A 20,266-nucleotide genomic window follows, 5' to 3' on the forward strand; every position below is an offset into this window, starting at 1 on the left:
TATTTTAGTAATTTATTCAAATAATTAATTTTCTTCAGTTTGTACAATCAGAAATATCTGGCCTTGCTTGACTTTGCATGTTTAAAGCAGACCAGAGACCTCCAGGCATAGCTAATGTAACGTATTAGCCACACTCTCTTTATGAACAATAAATCAAATTAAACACGTACTGTATAACTTACACTTACATCAGCTGCTGGCTTTGATAAATCACACCAGACGGCATGGCTGAACTGCTCCTCAGAGTTAAAATCACGTGCAAGCCATTCCTGCATTAGTAATGCTTATAAACCTCTCAAAAAGTAATATTTCTGGAAGAGTTAACATCTCAGTCACTTTCTCTTTTGTCCCGTGTGTAGACTCAGATGTTTTTGCATATTGTTCTAATATGTATGAGACAGGCTGAAAAAAAAAAACACTTAAACCCAATTAAGACTTGAATTAACTTCACAATGTGTGGAGCCAGAGTGTAAATCTTCGTAAATACATATGTTCTTTTTTTTCATTTTTTGTGTGTGGATTTCTTAACTACAGAATACGATTGAAGATTGTTTTCAGATATGTTATTTTTGAGTCATCATGAAAATAATGATTTTGCCAGATCCCCTAAGGCCTTGTTTGATCATCTTTGATTCCAGCTGCTATCAAAAAAGTAACACATTGGCATGGAATTGAACATTTTCATTTTGGGCCTGATGTAATTTTTTAGGGTCTCTTCCCAACTTTGCATTTGAAGATAAAAGGACTTGAGAATAGAAACAAAACAGTCAAAAAAAAATGAGAAAGCCTGGGAAAAGTGACCTTTCTCACACTGCATGTTTCCTTTGTGCTTGAGAGACTAAATGGAGTTGCTTTCTCTCTTCTTCAGGCCTAATGTTGGAGGAGAGGAAAGACGATAATTCTCTTTTGGTATTAAGGAGTAAGATATTTATTGTACAAATAAACAAACATTTGGGGCCAACAATTCATTTTGAGCATTAATTTTAGTTTCATTGGTCTACCAGGAGCTGCCAAATGGTTCATGTCTGCAAAACAAATCCAATCACTGCACATTCCAGGTCTTTCAGCCTGTTGAAAATGTATGAACATGATTGTCAAATAAATAAAAATTGACATAGTTGCATTCAAATATTAGTCACAACAAAATATTAATGTAAAAAAGACACAATTTTACTCATTTTTACTCAAGTTTGCTTTTTTAGTGAAAACAGAAGGCATGTGAACAGGCAGCATTTCCAAATAATAAGCACAGAAAGAAAGACGGATAACAGTAAGGAAGACACTGTAAAGCATGCAAAAATGACTAAATTAAAGTTGCAGAGCAGACAGAAGAGCTAAACTGCTCCTTCCAACATATTTATGAAACCTGAACCACAATATTGAAAGTGACACAAAGCGTCATCTTTTTCTCCCTGTTGGATATATGTGCTTGATCATTTTACAGAGCACAGTCAAAATAAACATTGGTTAAGAGGAGATAAGATGGGGTTTTAGATGTATAGCTGTCATCAGCTTAGATAAGACAGCTTGATCTTGGTGATATGCAGGAGAGAACACCTACTGAAACAGAGAAGGGGATGTCAGCACTCGATTTCTCAATAGCATCTACAGCGGGGCTGTAGTGGCTGCAGGACTGTGATTATCATGTCCATTGACATGGCTGCTGTTCAGTTACCCAGCCACTGCTGAAATCGATAGGGGTAAAACAACGCATGGAAGGCTGGGCTTCCAGTAGCTGTGCTGCATTCATCTTGATGGATGACTATTATGACCTCACTGTGACCCAATGTAAGCCATTCAAAATAGGACCACTAGCCTGGGTACCTGGCCATATAGTATAATGTCAGTGATGGATCAGACACAGCACAGTGGAGTGTTTGTGGTACTGTATTGTAAAGCCCAACCTTTACAATGCTTTTGGGGGGTGGGATCTTATTAATTTCCTTTCTTATTAAAAATAATTAATGTTCAATAAAAAAAGAATTAATTCTAAGACTGTCATCATCATGTATCAATTTTAATACATTTGTAGAAAATATACTTAACAACCAAGACAAATGAGGTTTATTTCAGAAGTAATTGGAGGTCCTGTACTTGTTAGATGTTTATTTAAATGTATATATGAAATAATGATAGCATTTTTCTTTCAGCCTTTCATGAAGTTAAAATTCTTGCCAGTGTTAAGTAGTAAAAGGAGCTCTGCATTACTGTTTGCTGGCATATAGCAGAGTGAAAGTGATTCACATCAATTGAAATCATAACCTTTTCAGACAACCCTACCACCTCCAGGCACTGTTACTGTTATAGACACAGTATGTCACTATGAGAAGGTATTGTTGATCAGGCAAGTCTCAGATAGCTGCTCTTACATGTTTATTTCACTGATGATAAAGTGTTGATTGTCGCCTATTGCTAAGCATTTTTTCCTTCAAACTTTTTATAGTTGGAAATGTTACTTGACTTTCCATTCCTTTAACATTTTTGTTTCCGCAATATTCAAGATTTTTCTTTGCAAAACACAAATGTAAAAAAGAAGGCAGGGAAAATTTAATTTGAAAAACAAATACTTGTAATTCCATGTTCTTTTCAGGAGAACACCATTTAAAAGAAGACGTCCATTCTTATTTGTAAGCAGTGGGCAAAGTATGGTCATTGTTTTTTTACAGGAAATGCTCAGAGAACAATCCCATAATTGAAACAATTACCTTCTAATCTTTTGATTCTCTGGAAAGTTGGGCACTAAGAGGAGAACAAGCAGGCTGAACTGTATGATGAGTGAATGAAGAAACTAGTGTAAAGTTGGAAGTTCTATGGTTTCCACGTTTGTAAAATGGCCAGCTTAAAAGACTGACTTTGACTCTGAATTTCATTACTTATACTGATCAATTTATTCCAAGGGAGCAAAAAATGATCTGCAGCAGAACTCAGGAAAAAGAACCCCACCCACTCTGATGGATTATAACTTTAATTTGGTAATCCTGGAAGGCGAAAGTGAGCATTTAAGCCGAGTGTGTTTTTCTGGTGTGTTGAGAACAGTGCTGTCTCTGTGTTCAGATCTGTCTACTTCATCAGTTACAGTATCAGGAGGAGGATCGGGGAATGGCTTGGGGCTTTAAAAGTATCTCCAGACAAAGACAGCCTTTCAGGCATCTGAAAATTAGGATTTTTCCAGACACAAGCTGTATTGCTTTCAAAGGCATCGATTAAAATGTAAGAGTTGGGAGTTATCTGGTAGAAACACGTCATATTTAAGGGAGAGCTTCACACTGAGCGCTGCATTGCCTGAAAAAAAAGCAGACAAGTTCTGCTTCTTGGAGAAGTGTGCAGAGGTGGGTGGTACAAAAAAATGAAATGAGAATTATGCAACATATTGTTACAGTGCTGTGTGATAGCAGTAAAGCATGTTTCAATTTACTTAGGAAGATCTGACGGTCACAATTGTAGTATTTAAGCACAAGCTAAAAAAGAAAGAAGCCTTTATTCATTTTCTTAAAGTGTGATGTGGCCAGCTTCTACGATATGCCTGTAAAGTCTGTGCTAGAAAATACTTTATATGGAAACATAAAACCCCATTGAATAAAAGTTTAAATTGATGTACTCCAAAAGAAACCTTGAAGAACATATACAATACATTGAAGGAAAAATCCAATTTCAGTTTGAAATGGATCAGTATATGTGATTATATTAATAGTGTTAAAAATTGTTGTTGTTGCTCTCATGAAGTAATTTGTCCTTCTCTGCAGCTTGTCTGTGCTTTATATTGGAATGTTACTACAAGTGTGCACAACATTATCAGTTTATTACACAGAGAAAAAGGTGGATATATGCTTCAACATCAAATTGTATTGCTTATTCTTCCTTTTTGTGCAGCAAAAGTTGCAAAGATAACTCAGCCTTTTTATGTTAGCTAAACACTCCACATTTCCTTATTCTACCCACATTAAACAGAAAGGAAAAAAGTCAGTGTTTTCAACCTGAGCCAGGAAAATCAAGTGTAATAAATGACATCACAGAAGGCATTTTCCAGCTACATATAAAACCAGCTGCAGATGTTTTAATGGCATTTTATTACCAAAACAATCAAACCAGTGTAAATAGTCTTTATTCATAATGTAACCAGTAATGATGCAATTCAGAGACATTGCTAAGGACTGTGACCCTACCATATCGAGACCGCATTTCTTCTCAACTTATAAGTTCTTACTCCTATTTTCAATTCAAGCCATCTTGAATTTATCAGTATCATTTATCAACATGTCAGATGTCAAAAACATGTTTTCATTGCACCTCTGGAATGGCACAGCTTTGTCAGTAATTGGGCTAGACTGAAAAGATGCTCTGTACTAGTAACCTGCTAATTAATTTGATTTGCAGGCTAATTGTCATCAGTTATTACTCAAACACAGATGGGTAACAAATAACAACATAGGTGGTCTCCGTGTACATTTACTTGAGCACAACACATTTTGAAGCTGTGAGACCCATTAGGAATTTATGAGCACTAGAACAGTGTTTTTAGATTTCATACCAGTACAGACTTAAATGCATACAACCAAAATGCTCTGCACTGAACTCTTGCTTTCCATTATTTTGCTTCTTGTATAACTTATAAGCATTTAAGGGTTTCCATTTGGTGTTGGGGGTACAATAACAAATTTTAGAATAGAATTGTTAAAATGTTTCTTTCTTACCAAGTTTGATCTTGGCAAATGATATTCATTCTTCTACTCCCTAGCTGGGGAAAATGAAGAAACTTGTGCGTGCACAGATTCAGAACCAGCGTGCAAGGTTGGTAATCTCTTTCGCTGTGCATTTGGGAGCAGAAGAAAAATGAAGTTTAAGATGAATTATGGACAGACGCCCAATGAATAGCAAATGGTAGTGCTTGGCGATAACACTTTTACTGCAGTGTTTAGATACACTCTGAATTCATCTGAGAGACACCCTTCCAAGAGCCTTCAAAACTGATTTCATCCAGTTGAGACACCTTTTTTTATCTCATGGCTATGTTAGCATATTTGTGTATGACCTTGTTTCTTCTTTCTAATCAACTGGAGGCTGATGTCAGCCTCTGGGATTGAGGAGCTGGGAGGAGTTTTGAAAATCAAGCAAATGATGATGGCTGCCCTGGCTTGATTCATTTACATGATTAATTTAACGGGGGTGGAGTACCTCTCTCACAAGCTGATGTCATTTGTGCTTCGAGCATTTTTCAGAGGTCAGGTTCTAGCCAGAGAGGACACCGGGGTGCTGGATGACACAAGTGTTAAAAGAATATTTTGAAAACTGGCCCCTTGATTCAATAAAGGATTAAAATCGCTCCCTTTACTTCAGTAATATTTTAATCATGCACGAAGAATTCTTACCTTTCAGCTTGCTTGCACATTAGTTTTTAACACAATAAATTAAGTAACTTAAGTTAAGTAAAAGCTGCAATGACCTGAGTAATTATTTGGACTTGGCTATAACTTTTTTTATGCCATTCATGCCTTGATTAGATCTTCTGGCAGAAATATTAGTAAGCAAGTGCTGATGTCCAGCTAGTGGGAATTCCTCTGGGAATATTCAGGTTCCCTTTGGATTACTCAATCTTTTCAGTTCACAGACAGGCTATGGAAGAACACTGGTTTTCTGACTGATACTACTATACTAAAGTGCAGGTTTCATTTTCAAATGCTGAAAAGCGGCTTACTTTTTGATAGAATGAGCTTGACCATTTACCACAAGCTTGGCCTGGCAAAAACATGGCATTTATGGCAAGACTTGAAAGTTCCTACAAAGGAGGACTTTCAGCCCTCATATAAGGTTAAGGTGATAAAAGAAAAATAAAACAGGAAGCATTTAATTTTGACTGAGGCTGTCAGATTTTACAGGCTGCCTTTAAGTTTTGTGGTCCCGGGGCACTGCTGTGAATGATAATAATGAGTTTCAATGCAGGTCGCAAACTGACTGTGGTGTGTGTCGTAAAATGGGTATAAGCATGCTGGAGCCTTCCAGTCACCTCTCCTGCCTGTCTGATGGCAAGGAAGTGGAGTGTTGAGCTCCAGTAGGTGGGCCAGCCTGGTCAACCCCTTTCCTCAGGATTTCAATAGATCTTCTCTTCACCTTGGTGAAAACATCCATTCCAGCAGGCTCAGCACCAACTGAAGCCAAGAAATGCCAATAAAAGAGTAATTGCCACATAAACAGGAAAGCAAACAACAGAAACTTCAATCGTTGAATCAATGAACAAGCAGGCTATTGTGAAACGTGTCTGAAACATGAGAGCTGCAGAAGCACTGGATTTAAAAAAAATGAGGAGTTAGAAGTTGAGACCTTGATGTTGGATAAGGGCAACGACACTGGCATGAACCTAAAATTTGTACCATTCACTGCACCACAGTCAATAATTTTTACAATTTGAGCTACTTAATGTGGAGTATGCTTTCAAATTTATCTTTCAGTCACAAAACATCTGTCATTTAACAGTGGTTTGGGTTAATTAATTTTATTGTGCTATTTTATATGTTTTTTTTTATCTGGAGGGGATTCTTCATCTTTATTCATGCAAGGACCAGGCAGACATGGCGTTTTTCAAATACTAATTTGACTTTGTTACACCTTATGTAAGCCGAGTCCAGTGGAGGAACCTTTTTTGAGTGGGAGCAGAAATTTGCAGGCCTGTGTGTGGTGGTTTCCCTCTCTTAACCCTGAAAGTCATCTCCCAGTGTGCCGTTCTCTCCTCACTCCGGACGAAAGGAGTGTCCAACCCATAACAAAGTGAAGGCTAGCCCGTTTCCCCTGGCAGTCACCGCTGATCAAAAGCAAGTATGTGACTTCAGTGTGCTGAACAGGAGAGGAAGCAATCAGGGCAGGATCAGCTGTCTCTCCTTGCAAAAAGCACTGAATTCCCCTGAGGAGAGGGAAACCACTGTGAGGATCGGGGGGGGAAGTGAGCGATCAAGGCAGTGGTGCAGGTGTGTTTTCAGACACGCTGACCTCATTAGCGTTGCCCGTTTGTTTAGTGGGTATTGCACGTGTGTAATGCTTTATGCTTATGTTTTTTTCATGTCAAATAAATAATCAAAATATTGTGGTTTACAATAGTCCACTAAGCAGTAGTATACTGTAAATACAGCGTTCCTCCATTTTCTAACCCCTTCATCCAATTTAGGGTAGGGGGGAGCTGGGAACCTCTTCAGGCAAGCAAAAGCACCAAGGCAGGATACACCCTGGACTCGTCACCAGTCCTTCACAGAGCACACACTCACGCCAGGGCCTGTTTCTCCAGAAGCCAATCAGACTCCTAGCATGTCTATGGGCTGTGGCAGGAAACCCAGGAGAGCACATGGAGAGCAAATCCCACACAGACAGAACCCCAGGAATTGAACCCAGGGCCCCAGTGCTATGAGACTGCGAATATACAAATTAAATACTAAAGTTTACTAAATAGATTGAGCCATCCTTCTTCTTTTTACTACACCCCCATCTAGGGAAATTCATGCAGCAGCCCATTTGTTTATAACAGACTGATTCAGAGTGGATATTTGTTTTACTGATTAAATTCTGTTTTCTGCTGTTTTTTTTTGTATTACTTTAGACAGGACACTTTAGAGGCGATTCAAATAAGTATGAAGGAATGACACCTAATGAAATGCACTTAATGTTTGAAATTAATATATTTGTGCATTTAAAAGAGTTTCTCATAGAATTCAGTATCCATAGCATAAGGAAATCCAAGCCAGTGTGGCATAAGAAAGGTATTGGTGCCTACCCCTGATGTAGGCTTAGATTTTAGTTGTGCTTCCTGTTTGGTTTGTGTATACTGTCTACATATATATGAAATAAGGATAAAATATATGAAAATGTGTTTTTAATGGAAGCAAATACACACCTACAAAGCATCAGTAAAGTACTTTGACTGCTTGACAGTATACCATATGGTTCTGGATGCTGAGGCCTGTGTGCTGAATTACAACCAGGCCCATATATAAATAGTCCTGGGGGAACTGATGCTGCTGCTTTCATAAAATGAACCATAACAAGCCTCTGAACAGCATTCCAACTCTCAGCTGGCTGCTTCCAAATTACTTTAACATGGTGGGCAGAAATTCAACTTAACTCTAACTTTGCAGTATAGGTTTTTTTCCCCTTTTTGCTGCACATAAATATAAGGATATCTTTCATTCTCTGACTTACAGTTCCATGTAAATCAGGTTGAAATGTAAACTCTTATTGAACAGAAATTACAACTGAAGTTAACTGAGAAATTGGTTATTCCTTCATTGTAGAAGCGGTAGTGACAATTTTTAAATGCAAGAAACTGTTTTAACCACTAGGTTTTTTTTCAGCTATTAAACAGTTAAAATGTTGTGATAAAGACATGGCCAACAGAAAAAAAAAATCATTTCGATCGTCTCAGTTCCATTAATGATGCTGTATACTGAAAGAAGATTAATTGATGAAGCCAATTTTAACAAAACTCCCGGAAGATTCTTGACTTTTTTTAACCTCTAAAACATCTCTGGCACAGTTTTACTGCACAAACCGTAGATATTCAGACACTGGGGCCTTTTTAAGTGGGTGGATTGACAACAATGTTTGTGGTTATGGGATTGCCTCTGAAGCTGTAATTAACTCTTTAAAAGCAACATTGAGAGGTCTACTGATGAAAGGAGACCATCTAATTGTGTGACACCGCATCAAGAAAATCAGTCAAGTTTTGTAATTTGTGTAGAACTTGTTTGGTAAAATGTGATCATTTGGTGTACATTTCCATCAATTAATTACTCTATACATATTTCATGAAAAAGTGCTCATTCACGCTAGAGACCAATAGCAGCTAATTTTCTTTACAAATAATAGCTTTCACTTGTACTGCATTTTGTTTTCATTAACATACATTATTCTAGGGGCAGCCAAAAGATTGATGAAAACACGAAATGATTGCCTTTGTGATCAGACCTCTGTTCTGCCTGTAGTGGGAAATCTAACACGGATGCCAGTGTTTTGAATTAAGACTGTGTGTCTCAATAGCTGTGACCCATAGAGGGGGTGAGGCTGGGACTTCTGCTGAACTGGCTAAGTGCCAGTAGACTGAGGGCAGAGGAATTGGCAAGAGCATGAACATTAAAGCGCAGTACTGAAAGTGCCTTTTTTCCCATTTGCACTCACCTGAATTGGTTCCAGGTTGCAGTTTGAAAAATGATGACTAGTTCATCCAGCATATGGTCTAGGAGAAAAGTATGTTGTAGATCAAAGTTGATATGATCTGAAGAAAAAAGTCTCTGTAATTTGGGGACAAAATGTGGAGAAAGAAATATATAAAAAATAACAGGTGGAAAATTGTCCACAATGAACTGGTTTATAGTCACTGCTTTTTTAAGTCCTGAATTGTTATACTCCATCTGTTGATTACTCTTTCAGAGCTTTTCAGAATAAATTGCAGAACTAATGGTTTTGTCCCATTAAATCTTCTGTATGTGAAGTTTGTTAAATGCATAAACCTCTACCCTGCCAGCAAGCTATCAGAAGGAAGAAGCAATTTTAAACTGAGCTTGTTACTTAAAAATGACCTAGACATGTTGACTTTAAAATCTCTTGACTTCACTTGAACTATTCATAACTCATTTCTTTACAGGTTATGTTAAATATGGTTTTCTTCCAAGAGTCAAGACAAATATCCTCTTCTTTCCTAAGTGAAGTAGGATGATGAGGTCCTGTGAGAAGCTTGCTGTTTCAGTCTGGCCTGTAGTCTAAGATACCAGAGTTGCAGATGGCATCAGTCCTTGGCTACAGAGTCTTTCCGGATGTGTCTGTTGATAAACTCTGAACCTTCTTTGGGCCTTTGTAGCCATGTGGCAATTACAGTATATAGTGATTTTCTATTGATTGTTCTGAGTGCTCCTGAGAAAAGTTCAAGTAAGATATAAGATGAAAATAGAAAAAAGAAAGTTCATTACGTTCATAGTTTTCATAAGGGAACACTAACCTTACTAATGTTTTTTTTTGGGGGGGCTAAGCATACACAATTTGTTGAATTTTGATTGAAACCCATGTGGGTTAACCTGGCTGATTAGTTTATTTGTAAGTGTTACTTTAAAACAAAAGCAATTACAAGCTTATCCTTTCACTTTCTCTTCAAAACCGCATTAAAAAGAAATGTAATGGTGTAGTTTGGAAAATATCTTTCATTTTTCAAGTTGTTTCTTTTATGGAAACATTGGGAACACATGGGTTTTGCAGTGTAATGCAAATCCTTGCAAGAATGCAGGAGCATATTGCTCAAAACCTTTGTTCAATAGAGTAGTTAATTCACTCAAAAAAACATATGTGAGAATGGTGCACACATTATGAATTGCTCTTCAGTTCTACCAATTACTGCTTCTCCTTCTTGTATGTACTGTACTAATAAAAAGGCAAGAGTTCTGTGCCTCACAGCTCAAAGCTTGCAGGCTTTATATGTTGCAGCCTGTCACTTTAATGTATCAATTAGCTGCTAACTACCAAACTGACTAGATGGGTTTTCTCTTGTTTGTAACTTTTTAATGTTAAAATTGTCCTATACTTTAGGTTGCGAAGGAATAATTAAAAGAAGCTGCAAGTGAAATTGTTTGCATTTAGCGACACCTCCTGGCAGATTTGTGTATTGTCCCTCATAGCTATTCTTAATGTGTCACTCTTATCCAAAATGACTTTTTGTACCCATATTTAAGTGTAGTACATTGGTCAAGCAACAGATTCCTACGGATGCCCCAGTAACAAGAGTAAATCCCCAATTACTACTCAATACAGCTGCTCTAGTGCCCACTCACCATTCTGCAGCGAATGTTAAAGATTCTCATGTCATTGTTTCAATAGCACTCTCCCTCAGGTGATTCAGTTCTGTACAGACTCTTTCACTGTCAATTAAAATCCACTGATTATTATTATGTTTTATTTATAGGCACTTTTCAACAGATTCAAAGCGCTGCTTGCTAGAGTGCATACGATTTGCCTGTCCTGGCTCTGTTCAGTGCATTTTAAAAGTCCCAGTTTTCAAGATCTATTTTTGGCTTCTGCAGGTTTTCATCAACTTTACTCTACCAACCTTATTCTTCCTTTCTCTACCTTATTCTCTACATTTCTTTTCTTTTTATTTCTATTGAAGAATGACAGCATGAATTTGGTTGTACGTTTTGGGCAGTCTATAAAATTGCAAGGCTATTTTTCACTCTCTTTTTAGCAATTGTGTAGCACCAAGACATATGTAAAGCACAATACAACCATACTCAACTCAAAGTGCCCAGTGGATCAGATTCACTGATTTAATTAATTTGCAAAAATATGATAAACACATTAAATCATTTACATTTAGCTGGATTTGGATTTGCACCATAGAGATCACAAAACCAAAAAATGAGTTTTTCTTTTATGAATGATGATAACTGATTGGTAGCATGAATTTTGATAGGTTTCCCATAGTGTTGATTTTTTTCAGTCGACTATTGCTACTAACCAACTCCACACAGGCTTGACAGCCAGAGACTGAGCAGCCAAACGATTGCTTTCCTGCTGCGCACAGAGCACTTGCTTGGCTAAAAGCGTCCACTAGGAGGAGCCAGTCCTTTCCTACAGGAATCCAGTTATACCGGATGTACAAAAGGGGCAGCACTGCAGTAGACTGGAGGACAATGCTCCTGTGTTAATAACTGCATGAAGAGAGGGCTCTCATATGGAGATTAGAGTTAAGATAAATGTGTCCAGTGTCTGGAATTTTTTCTATATATATATACACACACATACGTTCTGGCCCAGCACTTTTCCTGTGAATCATAGATTTCCAGTGGAGTGAATTCCATGAATTCCCAATGAATTCAGACTGCTTTTCTTTTTTGTTAGCATCAGCATTTGGCCATTTAGTTACTATGTTGATTACAACCACATTTTTAATTGGTTGCAGCTTTTGTTTTATTTATTTGCTAAATCTTTACTATTTTTTTTTGGTCTATCTGCATCAATAGTATGTTCTGTATTTCATATCTTTTTGTTCTGTTTTTTCATTTAATTATGGTTACTTTTTTTTAACATTTTGTTAACTGACAGATGTTCTGCGCATATTTGCTGCTGATGGAGTCCTTTGCTTCTTAGTGTTCTTTAGTTTGAGGCTTGTTGATGGCTTAATTATACTTTCCACATTAGCTGACTCTCCCTGTCTGATTATAAGAAAGTCCAAATGAGAGGGGGCCAAAGGCGAGACTCATCACAAGAATATTCTCTTTGCAATAAATTAAATTCCTTATCAGAGTAATAAGATAAAGAGAACATATTAGTTTGGAAGAAGGGTAATGATGGTACTATTTTTTCCCACAGAATCTTGCACTGAAAATCAGCAATAATTTCACCCCAATCTTTTGCAAAAAAGGAAATGCAGAGCATAAACCAGTCTGTTTTATGCCCCAATTTGGAGGCACAGAGGCTTTTGTGCATGCAAGTGCAGGCCTTTGTTCTGCATTATGGAATTTCCCAAAATACTTTGTTCCAGTGGAACACTGGGTATCCACACTTAAAATTGTTTTATGTGATGGTGCGTTGTGTAGATCAGTAAGCTTTTGTAAGCTTTTCTTTTCAGTCTGAAATGGCTTCAGTCATGCACAACTTGTACATGTTTAGTTCTTGGATCACACCGAGAGGCCTGTGATGTGGTTTTCTTGTCCATTACAGAATATAGGAAACTTTAGACCTCAGTTCTGCACATACTTTTAGCACGACTATGCCAAAAAGCATTCACACTCTTATAAGAATGTTGATTCAGACGTGTCATTGTTATACCAAAGTTTGCTTTTTTAAGGAAAAATAAATTGACACCATCTGAAACTTGCTGAAATATCTCACTTTGATGACTAATTGCATTAGCAGTGCATTTTTTAACAATTTTAATGAACTCCTGAGCTATAATTATTCTTTCCTTCTTGCACTTCATGGAAACTGAACTCTGAAAGGAAAAATAGTCTTCTGTGCTATGTTGTGTCGATCATGTTACATGTCTGAGTGCCGATTGCTAACATATTGATCATTAATATTAGAAGAGGGAACACCTGAAGAAGGCTCCACAGCCGAAACGTTGCATTTCCTTTTCAGGATGGAATAAACCCGTTACCTGTTCCTTTGCAGCCTACGCATGCTGACGCAGCTCCCTACTTGAACTAATTAATATTAGATGTTGACCAAAGGTACTATTTTTTTTTCTGAGGTTCAAAAGTTGTTTTTCATCATTTAGGCTTGCATTCAAATATCATGTTGGTACAATGTCAGAAGATCCATGCATCCCATATCAGTTGCTGCTCCCTCCTGTGAAAAAATCATCCCTGTCTGATTCTAATCCATCAAACAGGGCACAAGGCAGAACTACAAGTTGCACAAGATAGCTGTTCATCAAATACACAGTAATGTAGAAATGGCAATTAATCTCGCAATCAGTTCTTTGGGAAGGCTACAGAAGCTGGATCACCAAGGAAAAAGCACAGAAATATGAGTTGAGGTCAGTTTCCCGAGTGTCATACCACCATGCCACCTGTCACAAGGTGACCCAGGAAAATGCAAGTTGGCCTGCAGAACTCTACGTTGGTGACTGTTTCGCTGGCTTTTTTTTTTTGCTTTGCTCTTTTCACATTCCGAACTGAAAGGGTTGCCGTTAGCACTGATGTATAGGTAGGTAAGGTAGTTTATAGGGGAATCCTCTCAAACAGGGAACGGTGTTGCATGATGACGGACACAAAGTGGCTGTGCGCTAGAACGAAACTGCTTTAAATTTTAGCACTAAATCTTAAACAACTGGCAGCAGACACAAAAATCTTACTGTGCTCTGATGAGACTAATGTGAACCTTGCCAGCTTCTTGCAAAGGCTCTTATCTACTTGCAAATAAGGGTGTCATTGGCTTCCTTAGTACCCAGTATCTCAGATAATGAAGGCATGTCATAGGCCAAGAAGAGGAGGAGTAGATTGAGCTGGTGGGGAGCAGTTAAGTGCAGACTGGCTTTGCGAGGAATTAATCAGCTTGTGGTCTGCAGCTGCGATGGTGGGCCTGAAGACGGCCCTTAATAACCATCAGCAGGGACTCTGGGAATCCAGATTAGCTTTAAGCCACCGTGTCCGCATCCTTTAAACCACCTAAAATATCAATGGGGGCTTCATCTGAGTTTTCAAAGTACCCTTGTGTTCAGTGTTTTGGTATAATAATCTCCATCCAAGATTCTTGCTTTTAAACAGCATTTCAAAATAATATTAATGCGCATGAATAACTGGAAGGGATCCTTCTAATGAAGAAAATGATTGTAGTTCAGTCATTTCAAAGGCAGTTTGAGCAAATATTAGATGTTTTCCATTGTTTGTCATGTTATACAGTATCTAAATTTCCATGGTTTGGTGACTGTTAAGTACAATTTAACCAACTTTGTTTCTTTAAAGTAAGACAAGTTTTTCGGTTTTAATATGTGACCTAGTATTTTATCAGGCTGCATTTCTTTGACCTGTAATGTTTTGGGGTTTTTGGTTGGATGAAGATAGTTTTATGTCAAGGATCTTGATTTAAATAGCTTATTCCCTCAATTAAAGCTAGCATTGTGTTCTGATGAAATACGATGCATAGAAACTTGATGTCCAAATATATTCCAATAAATAAATCAAAATTGCCACTCTCGTTTTCCAGGATCTGATGGTAGTGGAGCTTTAGACCTCCCTGTGAGGTGTAGTGTAAATTGAGCCTGTTTGTCAATCAGCAGTTCATGCCTGTTTTCCTACCAGCTCTCTCCTGGGACGGCTGTCGCTCTACAAATTGAAGGGGGTCATTCAGACTATGTCCAATTTTTGCCAGCTGGACTGGAAGAGTCCCTCTCTTAGATCGTTTTTTGTGTTTTTTTATGTCTGAATAATAGCATGAGAAAATTGCTTTTATCAGCAAATTAAATTCAACTTAGAACTGCTACTTTTAAGAAGTGTTATCACCACTTTCCATTCTGAGAAATTTTCAAATTGGAGTAAAGGTCTTTTTAGTCTTGTAGGCTGGAGAGAATCTGTGACCAAAATACCACAATAACCAAATTCTTTATCCTGGTGTCCTTACACCACAGTGAAAGTAGATTATATCTTCACACCTGGAGGTTCATTGATGTTGTGCTTAGATTGTTAATGGATATTTTCCTTGAGTAGGTATGAACAGCATCCTCTTTTCTATACCACAATATTATGCTGAGCTTTGCATTCTTCATTTGGTGTTTTTTCAAGCACTCTTCCAGATTCTAGACAAATGTCCAAAACACACGATGGTAAGTTTTTTAATGAAGGAGATAAAATGACCAATTATTTTGGCATGTTTCATTAAGATTAAAGGTGCTGAGCATATAAAGATGGTAATGTATTAATACACAGTCCATATCTATAGTTCTGAAGAAATGACTCCTGTATCTAAGACTAAAAAGCAAAAGCAACAAAATTGGATAATCTAATTTCTGTCCATTTTGAAATAATTAAATGTATCACTGGAATCAAATTAACTTCTGATTAATCAAATTAACTTGGCATTAGCTAAAGTAGCTTTAAAATTGAAAAAATGTACTTCAATGCATTTCCTTTCCTTTAATTGCTGTGGTCTTCAGATGGTTAACAGAGCAATTCTACCTATGAAAGCAAATCCTCTTAAATATTTTACAGTATATGGCTTATCCCCCTTTCCTCCCTCTCCTTCACACCACATATCTTTCTTTACGAGACATAGGATGAGTGCTGACTGCCAAAACTTTGCACATTATTCTCAGGGGTGCAGTATTATTTCAGCTCAGAGACATGGGTCATTTGCAAGAAGGGGTGGACACATAAGTTGTTTCTATTCTTTCCCTCTATAATGTGTTTCAGATGCTTCCCAACCATTGGCAGTAAATAGCCAGCAATAACAACACATATCTCACTTGTTACTCTCAAGTTTAATTGGTTAAAGCTGAGTTAGGCTGAAGTTAATTTAGTTGAAATTAATGTACATATTCTGCTCAATATTCACTTTCCCCCCATACAAAGTGTTTTTCTCTCAATAAAGGATTCATCCCACAGTAATTTTTTTGAAATTCCTCTTCAGAGCATTTTAATAATTGCTTAGCTAAGCAAAATGTTATAGGTCTGACTTCATTCTTTTTTCTACATATTCTAAAAGAAATACTTATGATTAAAATATTCCCATTTCTTTATTTGCTTTTCATCCTGACTTTTAATGGTGATGCTCAACCAGAGGTTTTTATTTTCTGCTCAGCTGGAGATAGTCATCTGGCATAGCAAAGTAACCGGTTACAATTTATTGTCATTTCTTTTGATTTCAGCAGTATTAGAGAATGCACACATCCACACATTCAAAGCTCCACCAGCACAGTAAAAATATGGAAACAATACTAAGCTTTGTTTGCAAAATAACGAGTTAACATTGCAAAGTGGGAAATGACCTTTCATAGTTTGCCTGGTTTTGTTTGTGCTGCATATAAGCATGCTAAAATGTCATTTTATTTGTGTTACCATATACAGTAAATTCTGTATATTTACATTATAAAGCTTCTGCTTTTCCCTTTAGCTATAACAAAACCACGAGATGTTGAAGACATGGGAGAAAATGTAAATGTCTTTTGGGGGAGTTCATAAAAATGAGCTTTCTTTATGTTGTTTTCTTAAATATATTCTACAATGGGTTTCAAAATAGCCAAAGATGGAGGATTATAGTTCACTTCAACACTAAAGGGGCCTAAGGAGATCATAACTGCTCTATTTATATCTTGTGGCATATTGTGCAGTGTATTTAGCATTCTTTACTGCAGTGTTTACTTGTTTATTCCTGTGCTGCAGAATTTGGTTCAGCTGGCAGATGTTTTGTTTTCTGACCTCAAAAACAATGAAAGTGCAGTGGGTAACCTCTCAGAGAGTTTTTTCATCAGAGTGTCTCTAGATTCTGCAATGTAGATAGATATACCGGCCTTTTGCCGCTCAGTATAAATCAAGGAGTGATTCATTTTTCTTTTGATGAAATGTTTTAATGTTTTATTTGGAGTTTTCTCAAAAAAGAAGCCTTATTTCATTGTTTCCATTTCTATTATTGATAGTGTGTTTCAAAGAAGGGTATTTTGAAACTAAAATGCTTGACAATGCTTGTAATATCTTAGTTCATTTAGGGTAAGTGTGATAGAAGCTAAAAAAAATGTGAGTTTTTTTAGATCATTATTATGATCTAAAAATGAGATTATTATTTTTAAAAACTCTCTAGTCGTGAGACTGTCTCAAAGCATTCAGATAAATAAAGAACCAATTGATAAAGAAAAGCAGTAGCATTAAAATTCAAAATCCGGGGCTAAAGACTGATCTTTCTGAGAAGCAGTTTTGTGCGGCAGTCTTGACAAAGTCTGGAGAAGAGTGTGAGTGCACAGTACTTTATTTTACCCTAATAGTATATGTGATGTATCTCACAAAAAAAGCCCCCTGTTTCAGCACTAGCTGGTGTTCCCTCACTAGCACATCAGCCCAGTTGTAAACCCTGGGGTGATGGCACAGGACTGATTCTCTCCCTGTTTCCTTCTCACAATGGAGCTCATTCTCGCGTCTCCAGAATGATCTCACAGACGCATGCAGAAAGAGCATCATTCATCTTCAAGGGCCCCACAATAACTGAGATTGAGCAAAAGAGAAGGGAGAGTGAAAAAGAGGTGAAGCTTAACATGAAAGGGCCATTTGTATCCACAGCTTAGAATGAAATGCCTGGACATATTCCGCCATTGTCTCACAGTGTCTACACCATGTGCTATTCTTGAAATTCTGGAGTGGAGGGGTTTGAGTTTAGGTGTGAGAGAGAGAGCATGCTTCGTCTGTAAACTAATCAGATGACCCCAGTGGATGTCAGACAGGATTGTCAGCTTTGTTTATGCTGAGGGAGAAGTATAGTTCTCAGGACTGGGAGCAAATGAATTCTTTTGCAGCTGCTGTCTCTTGGGCTTGGACATTTGTCCCTGTGATATTTGTAGACAAGCACAAGACATAGTTAAGAAGGTAGCAAACACATTTCAAGTCTGTCATTGTAGATACTAGCCTGGAAAATTATAGTTACACTCTATGTCCAAAAAACACGTTAGGAAGAGTTTTCAATTTGGGGGTAAGTAAGGTACTGTAACTGTGATCTGCAAATAAGTATATAAACACTCCTATGTTTCACAAGAAAATTTGACAATAGAATTTACTGCTGAGTGGTAAAATGTCTCTTGTTGTGACCAGTATAGCTATATACCATCTTCTGAATTTTTGACTGTCACTGTTGTCTTCTTTTGACAAGAGGCAATAGAATAGATGTCAGTGGTCATAAAGTAGTGGCTGTATTTATTTGATGTATATAATGCAGAATCAGGTTGTCATGCTCATGACATCTTATACAATTTTCTTGTATCAATATATGTATGTGAAAGCGGTAGTTACAGAAAAAATGAATACAGGCAGCTTCCAACATGAATAGCTGACTCACAGTAGTTGATGCTTCTATTTGAATTTGAAGGCTTGAAAAAAAACAAAAAAAAACATGAGGTATTAAGAGTTGCACAGTAAAATGCTGCAATTAATCATTTGGAGGTGATCATTTTATTTTGTTTAAACAGATCTTAAGATATTCTTCTGTGTTTTGTGTGTTAGAAACAGAAGGTGCCTTTCCTTGCTGCATGTCGCTGGTACTGCTATAACCTAGTTAGAGATTATGTAACATTTTTCTTTCCAAAATGTTTGTCCTCCTCCACATGGGATTCCAGCACCCAGAACACAGCTATTTGGGTGCCTGTCGTTCTGCTGCACATCGCAGGGGTTTGCCTTTGCAGCAGTTGCAGGGATTTCTATAAATAGAGCCTGCAGACTGGAGCTGTGCCTCTCTGCTTCGCTCCCTCCCTTTCGCTGCTGACTGCATCAGACCAGCCACCCACCTACTGTACCTAGCAGCAAGTGCACCACCTGCCAGCCCCCATGCTCTTCGTGGCTAACGAGTTAATCCAATAACGATCCATTAAGTGTGGGGAGTTTACGGATTCCCTCTTCTAGCTAGAGGAGGCTCGTTCTTTTTGAGTGAGTGAGAGGGAGCCGGTGGAAGTGGTGGTGTGTTGTCACATGATGTGGTGGTGTCTGGTGCTACAGCAGCAGCTGGCCTACCCATCTCTCTCTCTCTCTCCCCCCCGATCTCCTGGTCTCTCTGTCTCACAGCAGTGCCTCTCTCTCTCTCTCCTGCTGCCTGGGTCCGTGTCTTCATGAGGGATAGGGACGATAGGATCCCAGCGTGGGTGCACACCCTCCTCGTCCTGCCCTTTGTCTTCCACTAACCATGTCCTTCTGTTGTTGTTTCTTTTTCAGAGACTATGGCACCTCGAAACGGAAATCAGGTAAGAAAACTGGATTTCATAACATTTGAGCTTCTGTTTGTTGGCAGCCTTAAAGTCCTGTAACCTGTTGCATGTGGGTGGGTGTTTGTTTGTCTCCTTCTTCCTGCGGATGCACTTGCTTCTTGTTTTATCCACATTTTGGATTTCTTGGCATTACATTATTTCAGAAACTATACCGCCCTAAAAGGAATATTCTTTGGTACTCTGCTTCACCACAAGCTGCTGTACTGTGATGTCCCACATTATTGGCTTTGGAATTCAAATATCAGGGGAGCAATCAGAGTCCTGTTTTATAGTCTCTAGATCAGACATGCAGTCACAGTTCTGAAGGACCGAAAGTCCTCAATTATCTGTCAGCATTAATATATCCTTGACCGAAGTATTGTTTAGTTTCTCCGAATTAGGCAAATAGTGGGAGTGAGTGATTGGCGGCTCATGTGGAATGAGAAACTAAAAGACCTTGTGTCCCCTGAGGGCTGGGGTTAACACTCCTGAGATGGTCATTTTTTGCAAAAGACGACGAGACATTTCTACTACTGTAGGTTGCGTGAGAGTGAGATTTTGTGAGTGAAAGCATACGACTGGAAATCTTTTCCCCGCCCTCAGGCAGGAGATCCAGGAGTCGGCCCAGGGGAATCTCCCATCTGCAACAGTCCCACCTCTTCCAGTTAGCATGATCACTTTGCCTCAGGTGATTGATTACTTAAGGACTGGAGCATTTTGGAAAAGTAGTGCTGGCAAGGCAAATCATTTCTTTGCCTGCTTGAGGAATGTTTTAAAAGGTATGCCAAAGCCATAGAAGCAGCAGTTACAAAGCACTCTGCAATGCTTTGTCATGAACAAAACTTTAGGAGAGGAAGGGGTTAAACAGAAAGG

At 38.0% G+C, this 20,266-nt stretch overlaps 1 protein-coding gene across 3 annotated transcripts in view; it reads left to right on the forward strand.

The window, feature by feature from the left end:
- Nucleotides 1-20,266, forward strand: part of sh3pxd2aa (SH3 and PX domains 2Aa) — a 145,219-nt gene that overhangs the window by 55,084 nt on the left and 69,869 nt on the right. For all 3 annotated transcript variants that reach the window (XM_088635716.1, XM_088635714.1, XM_088635715.1), the window contains exon 6: nt 19,362-19,390. In XM_088635716.1, coding sequence (XP_088491842.1) covers nt 19,362-19,390 — 29 coding nt within the window. The remainder of the gene's footprint in view (nt 1-19,361; nt 19,391-20,266) is intronic.

The sequence above is a fragment of the Lepisosteus platostomus genome, chromosome 6 (assembly GCF_059453375.1).
Source record: "Lepisosteus platostomus isolate fLepPlt1 chromosome 6, fLepPlt1.hap1, whole genome shotgun sequence".
NCBI classification, from domain to species: Eukaryota; Metazoa; Chordata; class Actinopteri; order Semionotiformes; family Lepisosteidae; genus Lepisosteus; species Lepisosteus platostomus.